Genomic DNA, 16,614 nt, shown 5'->3' on the forward strand with positions numbered 1-16,614 from the left:
AACAGATGTGAAGTGCCAGCTAATAGCTCAGACTATTCTGCATGGTATCAGTGAGCAAGAACTGTTTACGCAGGTTTCCATCACTCTGACTGCTAACCAAAGCAGCAGCCAGGACATTTCCTAGAAAGCTCTGGACTGGCACATTAGAGGCTGAATTTCTGGCTTCTCTCTGATCAGGAACAGAGCTCTTGCTTATAGTCACTGTGGCAAGTGGGCATAGGTGCTGCGCTGACTTTTGTTTTTGTCGGTGGGAGCTTTTGGAGAGGTGTGTGTTTTTTGGGGGAGGGGTGCTCTCTGCCAGTTTTGGGGGGGCAGGCTATTTTCAGCATATTTATACACTTCTTTCACAGTCTAGTTACTGGATGTGTCTATCACTGGTATCTTTACTATGTTAATGATTAAATTATTATGAATGACATAATTACATTATCATGAATTACAGTATATTAAAATCATTGCAATCACCTACAAGCTGTCCTCACTAACATCCCAGTTTAAAGACATTATGTCTCACTGTAGCTTTCTGGCTGAAACTGTCAGCAATCTTATTTATATCTAGTTCCCTGGTATGGTCTTGATGCACATTAAGGACAGCTACTTTATTCAGCTGGGTCTGTCCCAGAGATTACTGGAGATCATTTTTAAGTTTTCTGAAGCTGGAGAATGAGTTCAGGATGATACAGGCACAGTGAGAAGGATTCTTGTACATTTGCAGTACTTCCTCGTAAATAGCTCTTGCCACCAACAGCTGGTTATTTTTTTAAAAAAAACTTCAGTGAGATCCATGGATTTGTTGGGAGTCCATTAGCGGTAAGGCTGCAGGAGGGAAAGTGATCACTTAGCATGGCTAGCAGGGTAAGAATGGCTCTTGGGGGCTGAATGGAGACACTGCCACATAAGGTAGGAAAACAGGAAATAGGGAAGTGCAGTGAAAACCATCACAAGTGAGCAACAGACCTCAATGTTAGACCGCTGTTGTCCACACCCAAGCATGTTAATGGCAGGATTTGACTTATAGCACTTACTGACATGGCGTGTTACGTGCAAGGACGTTCCTTATTTAAATTCAGATGGTGGGAGTTTTATCTGGGAACACCTAAGGTGTGCCTCCAAAATCCCGTACAAGTGGAGTTTTTCTTCAGCACACGCCACCTTCATCACACGCTCTGACCAGCCTTCTCGGCCAGGTATTAATTGCAGCAATAACAATGATGGATTACTGAGGCTCGTTTGCACCGATACCCTGTCTGCATTAATTCCAGGGTTTTACGGAAGGGTGCGTTGTTCCCAGGTTTAGCTTGTAGCAAAGTTAAAGAGCCACAACCAGAAAGAGATTTTGTGCTTGGAGTTTTGTCCGAATTCCTGTCTGAGGGGAGAGGAATCCCTTTCTTCTCCATCCCAGCAAGCCTGAACACTCTGTCTAGAATGCTAACACAGAGCACCAGTGTGCAGGGTGGAGCAGCTTGCATGCTGGGCCCAACGTGAACATGACCAGCTGACTTAGGGGCAGACAGCGACCCAATGCCCCGCTGCCCATTTGCATTGGATAGCGAGAGGGACATTTTGTTTTAGTCAGAACCCAGCCGGTCTTTTATGAGCCTGTTTCTATCAAGCCCCTGGTGTGGAAGTAAGAGGAGAGCAGTTGACTGGTACAGCTCCTACCACCATTCAGGGCCAAGTACTTAAACCATCTTTCTACCCTTGTTGAGTGGACATTGTTTACTCACAATCTTGCATTTTTTATTAGCGTGCCTTAGGGCTTGTCTACACTGCCCTGCAGTTCAGACTACGGGGGTGTGAATAGTAGTGCACACCAAAGTGCTGCGCTGTAACTCCCCCGTGCGGACACTATGGGCATGAACTAACCAGCCCCTAGTTTGCCTTAACATCGTCCTCTTCAAATGGGGCTATATTAATACTAACCAGGAAGCTTTTAGTTTGCATCTGCAGCGTCCACATGGGGAAGTTACAGTGCAGCACTTTAGTGCACACTGCTGTTCACACCCCCATACAGCAGAACCCCGTTTATCTGATCAAACTGGGATCAGGGCCAGATCGGATAATCAAAAATTCAGATAATCGAGAAAATGGGAAAGTGCTCTGCTGCAGCCCCAACTAGTGGCCACTGGAGAAATCGCCGGCTTCTGGATGTGTGCGCACTGGTAGCTCCATTAACAGGGAGAGCTGGATAATGGAGGGTCAGATAAATAGGGTTCTACTGTACTCCAAATTGCAGGGCAGTGTAGACACAGCCTTAGAGCCCGAAGTACTGGCTTCACTTCCTTCCTACATAAGTAATTCACACTCATGGCATTAAGTTGCTAAAGGAGGCCCTGCTTTTGTGCAATAAATTAGATCTCTCTGGCTTCTTTGAAGTGTAAAATTCCAGATGCACCTAACCCTTAATCTGGTAACTGACCAGCTGGTTTTTGAAAGAGAATCACAACTTCCTCTGTGTAATCAAAGCAGAAAGAATCCCCTGGGTTCCTTTCCCTTTGTGAATCTATCAGGTTCCAGACACTCATAAGGGAGGCCAGAGGGTCTGAACTCCAAAGATTAAGCAGTTGAATCAACTGGTTGTATATCATGTTATTGTGTAGACATATGTCAAGTAATGTCTTTAAAAGGTGTAATGTTCTGAACTTAATGGTCAGTAGGAGAACTGTGTCCAGATTGTGTAGTCATGTGTCTATAACCAGGCCTATGCTACAGACCTAGACGGGTATAACCAGCCACACCCCTGAGCGGCATAGTCCTATACTAACCCCCCATGTAGACAGTGCTATGTTGCCGGGAGAGCTTCTCCCATCAGCCTAGCTCCTGCCTCTCAGGGAGGTGGATTAACTACGCCAATGGGAGAAGCTCTCTCATTGGTGTAGCGTCTTCACTAAAGCTGCACCACTGTACGTGAAGAAAGCCCTAAGTGTAGAACATTGTAATTGTAACCAGGATGCAACTACAGCATCACCGCATAGCAGTGTGGGGAAGCAATCTGGCAGGGAGGGGCATGTCCCAGGCTAGTTGATCACAAAAAACCAATTCCAAGCACCTACCATTGTACAACCCCGTGAAAGACAAGGGTGGACCACTAAAGTCAATGGAGACACTGAAACTGAAAAGAAAACCCAGTCTTGGAAAACTAAGGAGGGAGGGTGTGACATTCCCCTCTGGTGTTATCTGGACCGATGATCTGCTAAGTCACTCCAATCCTTGACTCTGGGAACCAGCCTGACCTTGTTCTGCTGTGAGAACCTCCACTCCTGGGCCATGTTTTAAGCCATGAGGAGACATTTTCAGCCTTATAACTATATACATGAAATTACTACCTATAACATCACTATATTACTACAACAATGCGCAGTGCACCATGAGCTCCCCAAAGACGCCCAACCTGACAAACCCTATACTGGATACCACACAATCGCTCTACAAGGATGAACACGGGGGCGCAGGGTGCTCCCACGAGGCACAGAACGTCACAGAGGGAACCTCCCCTGTGACAGAGCTTCTTCTCCACCTTGGTGGGTCCCACCACTTACGTTTAGTGGCAGGATGAAGTATTCCCTCTAGCCCCCACCCCCGCTACACTGCTCGCACCTCCTCCTGCCTGGCCCCTAAGGATGCTTAGTCACCTCCCGCCCAAGAGGCCCTGTCTTTGCCAGGCCCAGGCTAAGCAGAGACACTGGGCCACCTGGGCCAAATGAAAGGAAAGCTGTACAAGGATAACCTGCCATTCTGACAGCACCACAACCCACTGCTCCCCTTCTCCTGCAGCTGCCCCACCTTCTGAGCTGCTAGCATGACTGCATCCGCACCAGCTGCGGGCTGCGAGGAGGCTCAGCTGGAAGGCAGCTGAGTTGGGCAGAATGCCATTTGTGGAATGAGATAAAACCAGCTGCTGTTTTACACAGGGCAAATGTTCACCCCTAGTGGGTGTAAGGGGAATGCTACTAGTCAAGGTTTCTGCTTCCTGGGGAATTCCAAGTATTTAGTGATAGAGGTCTGGCGTGGGGTGGTTGAGATGGGGGAGAGGCAGGGATGTAAGCGGAGTTCCTCTGGCAATTACATTTGCCTTCAGGAGATAAGAGTCCTGCAGTTAGGACATTGTCACTCATGTGCTGCAGGCTGCACGTGGAAGCACTGGTGGGCAGTGACTGACTGTGCTCCGAAGGCCCCGTAACCCAATCAACTCACAAGGGGTTTGAGGAGGATCCCTGCCAGACTAGAGTGCAATGTGCCCTTGTTCCCAGTCATACATTTCCAGCTCTGATCACCTGTGGCCCTCTGCCTTCCTCATTGAAGCAGGTGTGCAGGGTTACTGCCCCGGGAACTGCAGGGCACCAGTGGACGTGGGGCCGGCTTCAGACAGGGGTTTGGGGCAGGGCTAGCTGGAGGCAGGGGGTGCGGAGCTGGCTGGGCAGGGCAGGGGGTGCGGAGCTGGCTGGAGACAGGAGGGTGCGGGGTTGGCTGGAGACAGGAGGGTGCGGGGCTGGCTGGAGGCAGGGCAGGGGTTGACTGGAGGTAGGGGCTGGCTGCAGGCAGGGCAGGGGGGTGCAGAGCTGGCTGGAGACAGGAGCTAGCTGTGGGCAGGGCAGGGGGTGTGTGCGGCAGGGGCTGGCTGCGGGCAGGGGGTGCGGGGGGTGGCTGGAGACAAGGGCTGGCTGCAGGCAGGGGGGTGCGGCGGGGCTGCTACGGGCAGGGGGTGCGGGGGTGGATGGAGACAGGGGCTGGCTGCGGGCAGGGCAGGGGGTACGGCAGGGGCTGGTGCAGGCAGGGCAAGGGGTGGCTGGAGACGGGCTGGCTGCAGGCAGGGGGTGTGGGGGTGCTGGAGGCAGGGCAGGGGGTGCATGCGGCAGGGGCTGGCTGTGGACAGAGCAGGGGGTGCAGGACTGGCTGCGGGCAGGGGGTGCAGGGCTGGCTGAAGACAGGGCAGAGGGTGCGTGCGGCAGGGGTTGGCTGGAGGCAGGGGGTGCGTGCGGCAGGGGGTGGCTGCAGGCAGGGGGTGCGGGGGTGGCTGGAGGCAGGGCAGGGGGTGCGGCAGGGGCTGGCTGCAGGCAGGGGGTGCAGGGGTGGTTGCGGGCAGGGCAGGGGGTGCGGGGCTGGCTGTGGGCAGGGCAGGGGGTGCGGCAGGGGCTGGCTGGAGGCTGGGGGTGCAGGGGTGGCTGGCTGCGGGCAGGGGGGTGGGGGCTCACGGGGAGAGCAGCAGGACGCAGCCCAGGCCCAGCAGAGCAGCCGGCGACCCACCAGGCAGCAGCCCCAGGGCCAGGGGAGCAGCAGCAGCCCCAGGGCTCGTGCCCAGCGCCAGGGGGCAGCCCACATGGCTCCCGCAGCAGCGCTCCCGGCGGCCGGAGGAGGAATTACATCACTTCCCGGCCGGAGCCCATCAAAGCCTCAGCGCCCCCTGCAAGGAAGCGGGTTAACAACCGGTTCTGAAACTGCTTCAAAATTTAACAACGGGTTCGGGCGAACCGGTGCGAACCGGCTCCAGCTCAGCACTGCTGTAACTTCTACAGCACGTCAGCCTGTGGAACAGGGATCGGCCCATGGGGACTCTGCTGCTGTGCGCTCAGAGCTTCCTAGGGCATGATACCACAGTGCTGTGTGCTTTGATGTAGTGCAGGACTTTTAGTGTGAAGCAGCAGGGTCCACATGGCCAGTGAGTGAACAGCAGGCTAGAGTCACAGCCCACCTTGCCGCACACCAAATCACCAGGTAGACAAGCTCTCTGTTTGGGAAAGCCTGGTATTGGCCTGTAGTCCACTAGAATGACCATGTAGAAACTCCAAGTCAAGGAAACTCCAGTGAAGTGAGTAATTGGGCAACACTGCCTGCCATTAGGCCCAAGGCTGTTTGGTTCCTTTGATGAAAGCAAGCCCAGATCAGAAACCAAGTAAGATTTGGTGTGGAGTGTGACGGGGGGGCAGGGGGAAGTGTTCTGTATTCTTCTCAAGAAAGAGCCTCTAGGGGGCAGCTTTCCTTGAACCTTCTGCCGTGGATTGCTACGAGCCCAATAGAGAAAGTCGGTTTCCTACAGACAGAGCTTTGCTTTCATATTAAGAGACTTTTGGAAACCTTGGTCCTGAGGGTGGGATCTTTTAGTGATTAGAATTCAGGGGCTGGATTCACAGATGGACTTCAGTGCCCAGAATCAGTCCCCACTGGGATTCACCGAGCTCCCCCGCTCAGCAGCCCCTGAGCCCTGTAAGCACTCAAGTCACTTGGCACCTATGTTTTTGTAAGGGGACTGTTGCCCCCTTACTAACATTCAGTGGGGGTATTTTAGTTGCTACCTCCCAGTACTAAAAAGGGGGAAGGGTCGATGGGGAATCAGGACCCTGAGACCAACAGCCCCCAGGAACAATGGGGAGAGGCCAATGCTTTAGGTCAGCCTGAATGACAGGGCGGGCAGGCTAATCAGGGAGTCAGGAGGCCAGAGAGGTCCCGTCCCCAGTGTGAGCTGGATTTGCCTGGGTCAGACAGAGTGGGGCTGAGCTAAGGAGAAAGCAGGGGCCTGAGCTGAGGAGCAGAGCTATGCCAGATCCCGAGAGAGCGGACCCTGTCCTGGGAGCAGAGCTGCAGCAACCAGAGCCAGGGGGCCAGAGAAGCAGCCCAGGGAGCTGGAGGCAGAGCAGCAGTAGTGCTGAGACCGAGTGGTGGAGCTGGGGCTGGAGCAGTCCGGCGCTGGGTGTGGTGAGCAGCTGGGGAGAGCGAGGGGGACCCTGGGCAGCGGGCCCAGCACCTGGAGACGCCTCAGCCAAGGGGCTCTGCAGGCCAGGCTTGGATCGTAACCCCGACAGGGCGGGGGTGACACTGGGAAGAAGGGTCCTACCACTTAGAGCCTGAGAGCGTGTGGCCACCACCAGAGCAAGTGTCCAACCCACAGCATCCCTGCAGCACAGCCAGGGCCGGAGAAGGAGGCCTGGGACTTACAAGGAACAGACTGTGAACTGCCCTGACATGCCAGAGACACTGTTTGTGATGTTCCCTGCCACAGAGCGGGGTTGATGTGTTTCATTTAACCTTTCCCGTGTTTCCTTATTCTTTTTAAAATTAATTGTTGATTAAATAACTTGCATTTGCTTTAACTTGTATGTAATGGTCAGTGGGTCAGAGAAGTGCCCTGGGCAGAGAGAGTACCCCGGAGTGGGGACACCCTAGCCCCTGTCCTAGGTGACCACAGCAGGGTTGGGGGTCGAGTCCCCCAGGAATCCTGGGCCCAGCCTTGTTGGGGTTACGAGGACTCTGCCAGACAGGAGAATGGAAGGGGAGTCCTCAAGGGCAGGGAGGCCACTGGGTAAAGGAAGTGGGAGGAAGGACTCAGATCCTTTCGCTAGCCCACTTCTCCGGGGTCGTGCAGAAGCCAGGAAAGTTCCCCACAATAGCGGGACTATTCCCCCGCTTACATTTTGGCAGTAATTGGTCCCTAGGCTCCTAGGTTTCCATCTCAATGTGTGCACGCTGCAGCCCCATACCAGAGATCCAGATGCTCCAGCCCCAGAGCGATGCATGAACGGGCGGAAGAGAGTTGTTTAGTCGCCTAACTTGCATGCGGGGCCTGCTCCAGTGGGCATGCTCAGAGCTCACCTCTTGGATTGGGCCCTGCATGAGAGATCACAGAACACAGCTGGGGGTGGGGGCAAGGAGCAGGAGGATGATCTCCCTCATAAGTGTAACTTTTAGCCGAGTAGTTAGGGTACTCACCTGGGATGTCTGGGTCCCCACCGGAAGTCCTCCCTCTGCCTGAGGGGGAGAAGGGATTTGAACAGGGCTCTGCCGCTCTCAGATGAGTCCCCTAGCCACTGGGTTTGGGGGTCCAACAGTGTCTCCTGTTGAAGCTGTTCCACTGTGGATAAATAATGAGCAAGTCCTTGGGCAAGAGAGAGACCGATAGTGCATTCACCTGGAAGGTGGAAGACCCAAGATCCAGTCCCCCTGCTCCAAGTCTGTCCCCCCTCCCCAGCTTCTTGCAAAAGCAGCATAAGCACCTATTGCCAAGAGAGGGTTTGCCACTGAGAATCCTAAGCAGAGACCGGTGCCTTCTGGAGCCCCGAATTAGGTGCTGAACTCCCTGAGGGGAGTGGGGCTGAGGACACACCCCTCACCTAGGCATCTCCTACTGGCTAGGTGAGGTGAGGAGCTGGGTAGCCTGCTGCGAATCCCATTCTGAGGTGCCTCCCTCTCCCCATTCACTGTACAGGGAGGCCGGGGGCCTAACTCAGGCTTTGCGAATCCCAGTGATTTTCTAGGCACCTGGAAGTGAGGTGTGGCGACACTCAATTCCTTGTACGTCCAGTGCCTGATGTGTTTATCCTTTCAGTCTCTGTATTCCCGATTCAGTTCCTTAGGAACAGTTGAATGTTTTCATGCTATCCACCCAGAAGTCATAAGATACCAAGAAACCCAGAGGCTGAAGCAACAGGCTTATCTACCCATCAATCTGCTGGCTCTGGCACAAATTTGTCAAGTTTAATTAAAATTGCTTAAATTTAGCATATATGGATTCGGGTTGAGGACTGTGGGTGGCAGGAAACCAGATCAGTTTGAGAAGGAAGATCCAGAACTGCATCCTCAGTGTGCTGAGGAGGTTTTATAGGGCAGCTACAGTCTCCATTGTCAGAAAGGAAGGCAGCTGGTCAAAGGAGCTCTCCACAGGATATAGCCGCAGACAGCCAAGCCTCAAAGCCAAATATTAATTCACTTCCACAACCTGACTGATGGGGATGTTTGTAAACCATACACCAAAACCACCGTTTAGGAGATCCAACATGCAGACATTCCCCCATTCAAAGCTCATCCAGGCAGTGGGCACTTATACACAGTGCCTCAGCTCTCATCTTTTAAAGTGAGGCCAATACACCACTCTCGATGCGGTCAGAACCCTAAATTCTTAAGGAAGTCATGGAGGCCAAGAATTGAAGCTTCAAGAAGTGATTGTTTATATGGGACTGAGATTATCCAGAATTATCATAATGAACAACTGAATTTGGAATGATGTTAAACTCCTGCTTCAGGGCAATCTCCAACAAAGAGACGAATGTCAGAGGCAAGTTATTCCACTTCTGTTACTACAGTGCTCTTACACCTTTCTCAGAAGCATCTGGTGTCGGTCACTGCCACAGACAGGACACTGGCCTAGATGGACCTGGCTTTGATCCAGTCTGGTCATTCCAGAAGCGGGTAAAATCCAGAATGAGTTGGAATGGCCCAGAACAGCATTTTAATAAATAAACCTGATTTTGAAGACAGTGGATATAGATAGATAATCTTGAGGAAAATATTCTAGGATTGAGAGTCTATTAATAGCACCTAGTGAGTAACCCATTCTGGCCCAGAACCCTTTTTAAACACCAATAAGGACCTGGAACAGTCTCTTCCAAAGTTGCACAGTTACAAAAATCATACATATAATACAACTGGGTGAGAATAACAGTGTTAATGGAAACATCTGGTTGAATCCACCTTTAACTGGCCATTCCAGGCAATAAATAGCTTCATTACTAAAACCACTTGTAACACTGAGTTCCAAAGTTGCACAGAGAATGAAATGATACAGATAACACAAGTAACCGAGAACAAGAAGTAACCGAGAACAACATGATACTACAGAAAAACTCTTTTGAACCAACCTTCGAGTGCCCATACTGGGCGATAAATAGCTTTATTAATAAAACCGCCCAGAATACTTGGTTTCAATGTGGCACAGAGGACAAAAAATGATATATGGAATACAACTAAGAGAGCAAAGTAATACTTCCAGAAAAAAACAGCTGAACTGACCTTTAACTATCCATTCAAGGCAATAAAGGGTTAATTATTAATAAAAACTACCTAGAATACTTGGTTCTGACATTGCACCAACTACAAAAAATAGTGCATATAATAAAACTAAGTGAGAACATAATACCACTGGGACCATGACTGAACCAATCTTCAATACACCCATGTACTAAACAGAATGAGAATTATTGATTTAAATTATCCAGAATCACATACTCCCAAAGTTAAGGGACAATAAAAATAAACACATAGGCCTGTCTAATACAGAGTCATGTTAGAAAGACTTAATACTTGTCAACCCCCAGTTAAAACTAACTTTTAATAGTGTACCACCTTCTGTGCAAGAAAACGTGATGTATTATAAGCCTCAAATCCACCCCCCCATACCACCGCTGCAAAAAACCCAACCACCCCACAATCACTACTAAGTACTTTTACAAACGGGACTTTGCTTCAGAGAAGGCGAGGAGTCTCATTAACTAGCTCATCCCAGCCTGACTTGCTTCTGAATTCTCTGCAGGAATAACTGCCAGATCACTTAACCTTTCTTGTCCCACAGACATTTGAGATAGATCTTGATTAACTTTAGCTTGCTGAAAGTCTTTCATTAGCAGTCATGGTTACAGGTAGACAGGGAAAAAAAAAAAAAACAACCCACAGTGCTGTTTCTGTGGTAGGGAAACTCGCATGTAAAGACCTTTTGTGAAAGTGACTAAGGAGATCAATTTGTGCTTCCATTTCTCAATCATCCCTAAAGATTTGCTTGCAGAAACAGGTGAAGAGCTCAATATCAAAAACCCTCAGAGTTTAAATCCTTAGGGCAGAAACTTAGCAAGCAGCAAGCACATTTCCTTAGGTCTTTGCTGGTGATACTTTTCAGTTTGTTGCCCATCAAAAAAAGCAAAATTTTCATTGACTCCATTGTACTTACACATCCTATCCAATTGTGTTAATATTGTGTATAAGAGGGGGTTGAAAATCTCTCATTCAAAAACTTTTTCAGGAACTGATGACCATCTGACCTTTGCAAGTTCACTTGGCATTACAGTCCTCTTTTAAAATTGGTTCTCTTTGAACTGTGTGGATATTCTTAACTTTTCTCCATGTAAGGCAGCTATGGCTTCACAGGCTATGAACCCAGAAGATTAACTCCAATAAAGTGGCTTGAAAGCCACCAAGTAAACCGTGAGCCATTTGAATCTCAAGTTCCATATGCTGCAATTTTTTGCACACAACTTTAATTTGTGATAAGATAATACACCACATTTCAGCCAAACGAATGTAAACTTTGAATTGTTTATTCTCAAGCTATCAGCTTCCAGCTTAAGTTCTGGTGTAAGGATTGTGTGAAGCCTTGATCTCAACTAATGCACCAAAAACATCCTCAACCTGATTACATAGTGGATGGATTGCCTCTACCTTTGCTCTACCATCTTGTCATATTTTGGTATTTTAACTTAGTGATGATATGCTTTTTCAATACATCCCAATGACCAGTAGAAGCAGAAAAAAGGGTATACAATCTTTGGACAATTCGAAAGAAATAGAACAACTTGGAGAAGATGCTCCAATGGTTGTTCCCCAACAAGATTCAATGAATTGGCAGCATAGAGAACAAAAGACACATATTGATTTCTCTGCTGAATTCGATTTTGAACACCTTTGTGTGCTGCAGCCATGTCAGTTCCACTGTCATAGGTTTTCCCCCTGCAATCAGCAATATCTAAACCATCTTTTTTTCAGCTTCTCTACAATAATCTCCATAACACTCTGCCCTGTTTTGGAGTGGCTATCAATGAAATCTACAAAGTTCTCAACTTCGAAACCTCAACATACGTAATACCAGAGACATTTGTTCTGTTCAGGAGTGGTCCAGAGTACAGTTAGACAGAATATAGAAGCATTTAACTTCCCTAATCTTGTTGACAATAGTCCAGTGTGCTTTTCTTGGGATCCTACCAATAAATTCATTTTGAATTCAGTTCGGTAAGTACATCACCAGTGTGGTACAGGTCTTAATAGCTTTCACATGATCTCCCAACACACAATCATACCTTGCAAGCAATTCTAGTAAGCCCAACAAGCTACCATTACAAGATCTGTCTAATTTCTTGTCAGCCAATTGTGTCCAAGAGAGACTTCGTGTCTTCAACATTAATGTAAAATGTTCTATACATGAACACTCTTCATGGGTCGAGATCTTATTAGGGATTCCAACAGAATTGTCAGTTTGTTTGGGGAGACCCTGAAACCTCTGGTGTTCCTGGATCAAACTCATCTCATGCAAAGGAAGACACTGCTTTTTGCTTGGGAACAGATTTGTATGGGCTCATCCCCTTGTCATGTTTTCCACTGTTTTGATGTTTCTTGTGCAGCATCAATTTTGTTCTCACTCATCAGAATGGAATCCACTGTCACCAATGCCTGCAGATCATCTTTTAGTCATGTTTTCTTCCTTCCAGATTTGCCTTTTCTTGCATTTGTCCTGATTTTTTTCAGAGACGACACTACCTTCTTCCCATTTCCACATTTACCTGTTAACTTCTGTGCAGCCAGGATGGGGCAACATGTTCCAGAAGTGCTGCAGGAACATGTTTCAGTTGGGAATCATTTAACTACATACACCTTTTCCATTTTTACTTCTTTCTGCATAAGCCTTTGATCATGAAGCAGCCAGTCTGAGCTTGTAGAAATGTTTTTTTATTTGTTGTCAGATCAGCTAGACCATCCATGGTCTTTGATTTGCAATCATCTCCTTTTGAGCCAAGCACGTGTTCTGTGTTACACTGCCCATGCTTTATGAAGTACACAATCTTGTCTACAGGCATGCAATCAGCTAGGAATTCAATATGATCAGGATTTAACTTGCTATTAGCATGCTTGGGTAACAGATGGTAATTCTCAATGCCACACTGTCCTCCCAAAACTTCTTTTAGCTAGAATGTTTGCAGGCAGTAGAAAGCCAACACCATTTTGTCCATCTTCACTTCCTTCAGCTTAGTTAGCCTCCTCAGCAAGGAATTCCCACTTTCTGATATATTTGTTGTAATTCCGCTGGTTTTCCAACATCTCCCTTTTTCTTCCAATAGCCATCTTCCAACCCACAGGGGAGTCATGACCAACCTACCCTGTACGTTCCCACACGGCTGAGTGGGAAGGGAGTTCCTGCTGTATACCACAATGTGGGAACGGGGGTTCTACTATGCAGTCTCAGTCAGCGTTACCATAATACAAATAGCTGAAGCAGGGACGGGCACCTAGAGGCCACAGGGCCACATCCAGCACGGCACATCATTTTATTTGGCCTGCCACTGTGCTTCATACCACTACAACTGGGGCTGGGCCACCCGGAAACAGAGAGCCCCAGCAGCTGGACGGGACCTGCTGCAGGGTCAGGAAGATGAGCCCAACAGGGAGCATCCGCAAACTGCCTGTCCCAGTTGCAGCATGCAGGGCAAGCTAGCTAGAGCAAGAGATACTCTTGAGGGAATTCTGCACCACTGGGTTTGCACAGAATGAATGTCCTCTGCAGATTTCTTTGCTTCCCGGCAGAAAAAAGATTTTCTGACAGGGAAGCAAAGGGAAGCCGCAAGAGCGGTCATGCATCCCCTCCCCAGTAGCACAGGTGCATTGTTTTGGGTGCTCGGAGCAGCCAGCAGAGAGGTCAATCACCACTTGGGGGTGCAGGAGGGGCTGGGGATGCCCCCACTGGTGGCTCCTACCCTGCACCCAGCTCAGCTGCTAGTCCCAGCTGGGCTGGGGGCAGGGGAGGACAGGACAGCAAGGAGCAGCCGGGCCAGGTCAGACCCACCACCCAGAAACCTCTCCCAGCTGCAGGAAGCGCTGCACCCCACCCCCATCCTGCTTCCCCATGCACCCAACCCCCCTGAATCCAGACCAACCCATACCCAGAGTCCCCTGCTGAGCCCCACTTCCCCTGCATCCAGACCCCCCCTGCACTCAGACCACCCTCCACTGAGCCCCCCATACTCAACACCCCACCCCGATGAGCCCCACCCTCCTGCACCTGGACCACCCAGATGAGCCCCGCACACCTGGACTCCCACCCCACTAAGCCCCAGCCAGCTGCACCCAGACCCCCACCCCACCAAGGCCCACTCCCCCAGCACCCAGAATACCCCTGCCAAGCCCCAGACCCCCCTTGCTGAGCCCCAACCACCTTCACTAGATGAGCCCCATTGTCCCTACACCCACAACGAGCCCCTGTGCATCCAGAACCCCCCACTACTCAGACCCCCCTGAGCCACCCACACCCAGATTGCCTCTCACCCCACACCTGGATCCCCACACACACTTGGATCCTGCTGGGCTGAGCCTGCCTGCCCAGACCTGGTGCATCTGGCATGGAGGGTAAAGACCCCAGGGTGTTTCTGGGGCAGGTCTGGCCCATGCACTGTGTCAGGGTTGGGTGCAGCCCCACTGTCGAGTCCATGTCCCGGGGGGCGAGGGATCTGCAGGGTGATCTCCCACCTCTGTGCAGCCCACGGCCTGTGCTCCCCACTGCCATGCTACAGGCTCCACATTTATTTGACAAATAAAATTTGCAGAATTTTAAATATTGTGCGCAGAATTTTTTGTTGCTTTGGCGCAGAATTCCCTCAGGAGCAAAGGAATGCGTGCAAAGTGCACGCCTGACCAGGGCCATGCATGGCAAGGAAGCATGTGCAACCTACTTTTCCACACACACCTGGAGTGAGTACAGTAAGCCAGTCAGAGCAAGACTATGTCTGCAAAACATGCCAGGAGCTCGGTCAACCCAATTCCAGCAGGGAGTGTCTGCTAATTTTCATGCCATCTTAGAAATGCGCTTGTCGTATCTACTCAGGCTGGGAGAGACATCAGACTTCCAGTCTGGTCAACACACGTGCACAACTGTCCAGCACCAGCCACAAATTACCACGATGGTCAGAAACTACTTACAAACTGTCAGGAACTGTACACAACAGTCTGACCTAAGAAGGGACTGTGTGCAAAGTACCAGGCTGCCTACAGATCATGTACAGTAAGCTGCTAGTCCAACGAGCGATGGTACGCAAATTCCCAGATGACTATCAGACTTTTCTCCCCTTTTTATCCCATGTGCAGAGAGTGTTGTTCTTTAACAAGTTTCAGTTTAGGACAGAAAAGCTTACTGACTAGGTCTGAAAAATTCCAGTTTTCTTGGTGCTAGCAAACTGGTATGTTGAGAATTTTGCGGTACCAAAGCAAAGTGAATTCTTACTAGCCAGACAGGCAGCGCTCCCTGCAAGTGCTCCCAAAAGACTGCTTTGGACATGTTCTCCTTCAGATAAATCCAAGAGCTTCCGGAGGCCTAAGCAGCGGCTGGGCCCCCACTGACAGATACCCCCTGCCAGTGCTTAATTTGTAATGAAAGAAGTGTGGGGCTCAAGCAGGTAGGTGCTGGGACTCAAACCATTTTTTTACTTTCAGAACTGATGTGGCAGGCCCAGAGGTGCCGGGGCTACGACCTGCCGAGCCTGCAGGTACCAGGGGCTCAGCCCTGGCACAAATTAAGCACTGCCCCCACACATCGAAATCAGAAGGAGCACCCCTGCTGCCACAGGCCATCTGGTGCTGGCGACCAGGACAGGCAGCGGGGGGCACCTGGGCGTGCCGCTTGACACCCGGTGAGAGCAAAGGGGCCGGAGCAGGGAGGGGACCGGAGCTGCGTGGGAAGACGGCGGGGCAGGCTCGCTTTGCAGCCCCCCGTGGCGAAAGGGTTGCATGAATTCTGCAGCCCCGAGCCCGGCGGGAGGCGGCTCAGCCGGCCCCGGGGTGCTGCCAGCAGCGGCGCCCCCGCAGCTCTGCCCGGGGCTCCCGGAGCCGGCTCGGCGCGCACAGGCGAGCCCGGCTCGCTGCACCCCCGGCCCCGCGGGCGGGAGAGGCCGCTGCCCGGCCGCCGCACTCACCCAGCGCCGCCAGGCTGCGCACCCCGCCCGGGGGCAGCCCGTGCGAGTCCAGCAGCCGGTACCAGCCGTTGGGGTAGAGGGGCGGCAGCTCCCCGGCCCTGCGGCTGCGGCGCGCCCGGCGGGCGGCCTGGTGGCGGCTGCAGCCCGGCTCGGGGAGGTAGCCCACGCGCTCCGGGGCGCGCCGCAGGGCCAGGGGCCGGGCGCACAGGCGGAGCAGGGCGGCGGCCCCGGCCAGCAGCAGCAGCAGCAGCAGCAGCAGCGGGCAGCGCCCGGCCCCAGCTGCCGGGGTCCCCGGCGGGCAGCAGGAGCAGCGCCCCCGCGGCGCACAGCAGCAGCGCCAGGCTCCGGGACGGCCAGGGCTCCATCGCGCCGCGCTCTGCCCGCCCGCCCCGCCGCCCTTATACCTGCCGGCCGGGGGCGGGGGCTGGCGCGGCTCCAGCCCGACAAGTCCCTCTGGCAGAGCGGGACCGGCAGCCTCCCGGGCCGCAGCGGGCTCCCCGGGCGGAGCGTCCAGTCCTGCCGGGGCAGCCGGATGCCCGTGCGGGTGGGGGCACCAGGGCCGGCCCGCCCCGCGGAGCTCACAGCAGGGCAGCAACCCTGTCCGGAGCTGGCCCCGAGTCAGACCTGGGGTCCGACTGCCCAGGGAACCTCTGGACCCATAGGTGCTGGAAGAGGGGTGCTGGGGGCTGCTGCACCCCCTGGCTTGAAGTGGTTTCCATCTCATACAGGGTTTCCAGCTCCCCACTATACAAATGGTTCCAGCGCCCCTGTCTGGACCAGCAGAAGTTGGTCCCATCAAAGCAATAACTTCCCCCAGTTTCTCTGCTGATCTCCTGCGAACAGCCTGGCTACACACCACAGGGGGAAATGCAGGACCCCCTCCCCCTAAATGTGAGCAGGGGCTCCC

General features: G+C 52.0%; 1 protein-coding gene across 1 annotated transcript in view; it reads right to left on the reverse strand.

Annotated features, from left to right (window-relative positions):
* Positions 1 to 16,072, reverse strand: part of LOC142000063 (cholesterol 7-desaturase nvd-like) — a 38,961-nt gene extending 22,889 nt beyond the window's left edge. Inside the window, 2 exon segments of the mRNA XM_074974097.1 lie at positions 15,708 to 15,954; positions 15,956 to 16,072. Coding sequence (XP_074830198.1) covers positions 15,708 to 15,954; positions 15,956 to 16,072 — 364 coding nt within the window.
* Positions 16,073 to 16,614: the final 542 nt, after the last annotated feature.

This window comes from Natator depressus, chromosome 16 (assembly GCF_965152275.1).
Source record: "Natator depressus isolate rNatDep1 chromosome 16, rNatDep2.hap1, whole genome shotgun sequence".
In the NCBI taxonomy this organism is placed as follows: Eukaryota; Metazoa; Chordata; order Testudines; family Cheloniidae; genus Natator; species Natator depressus.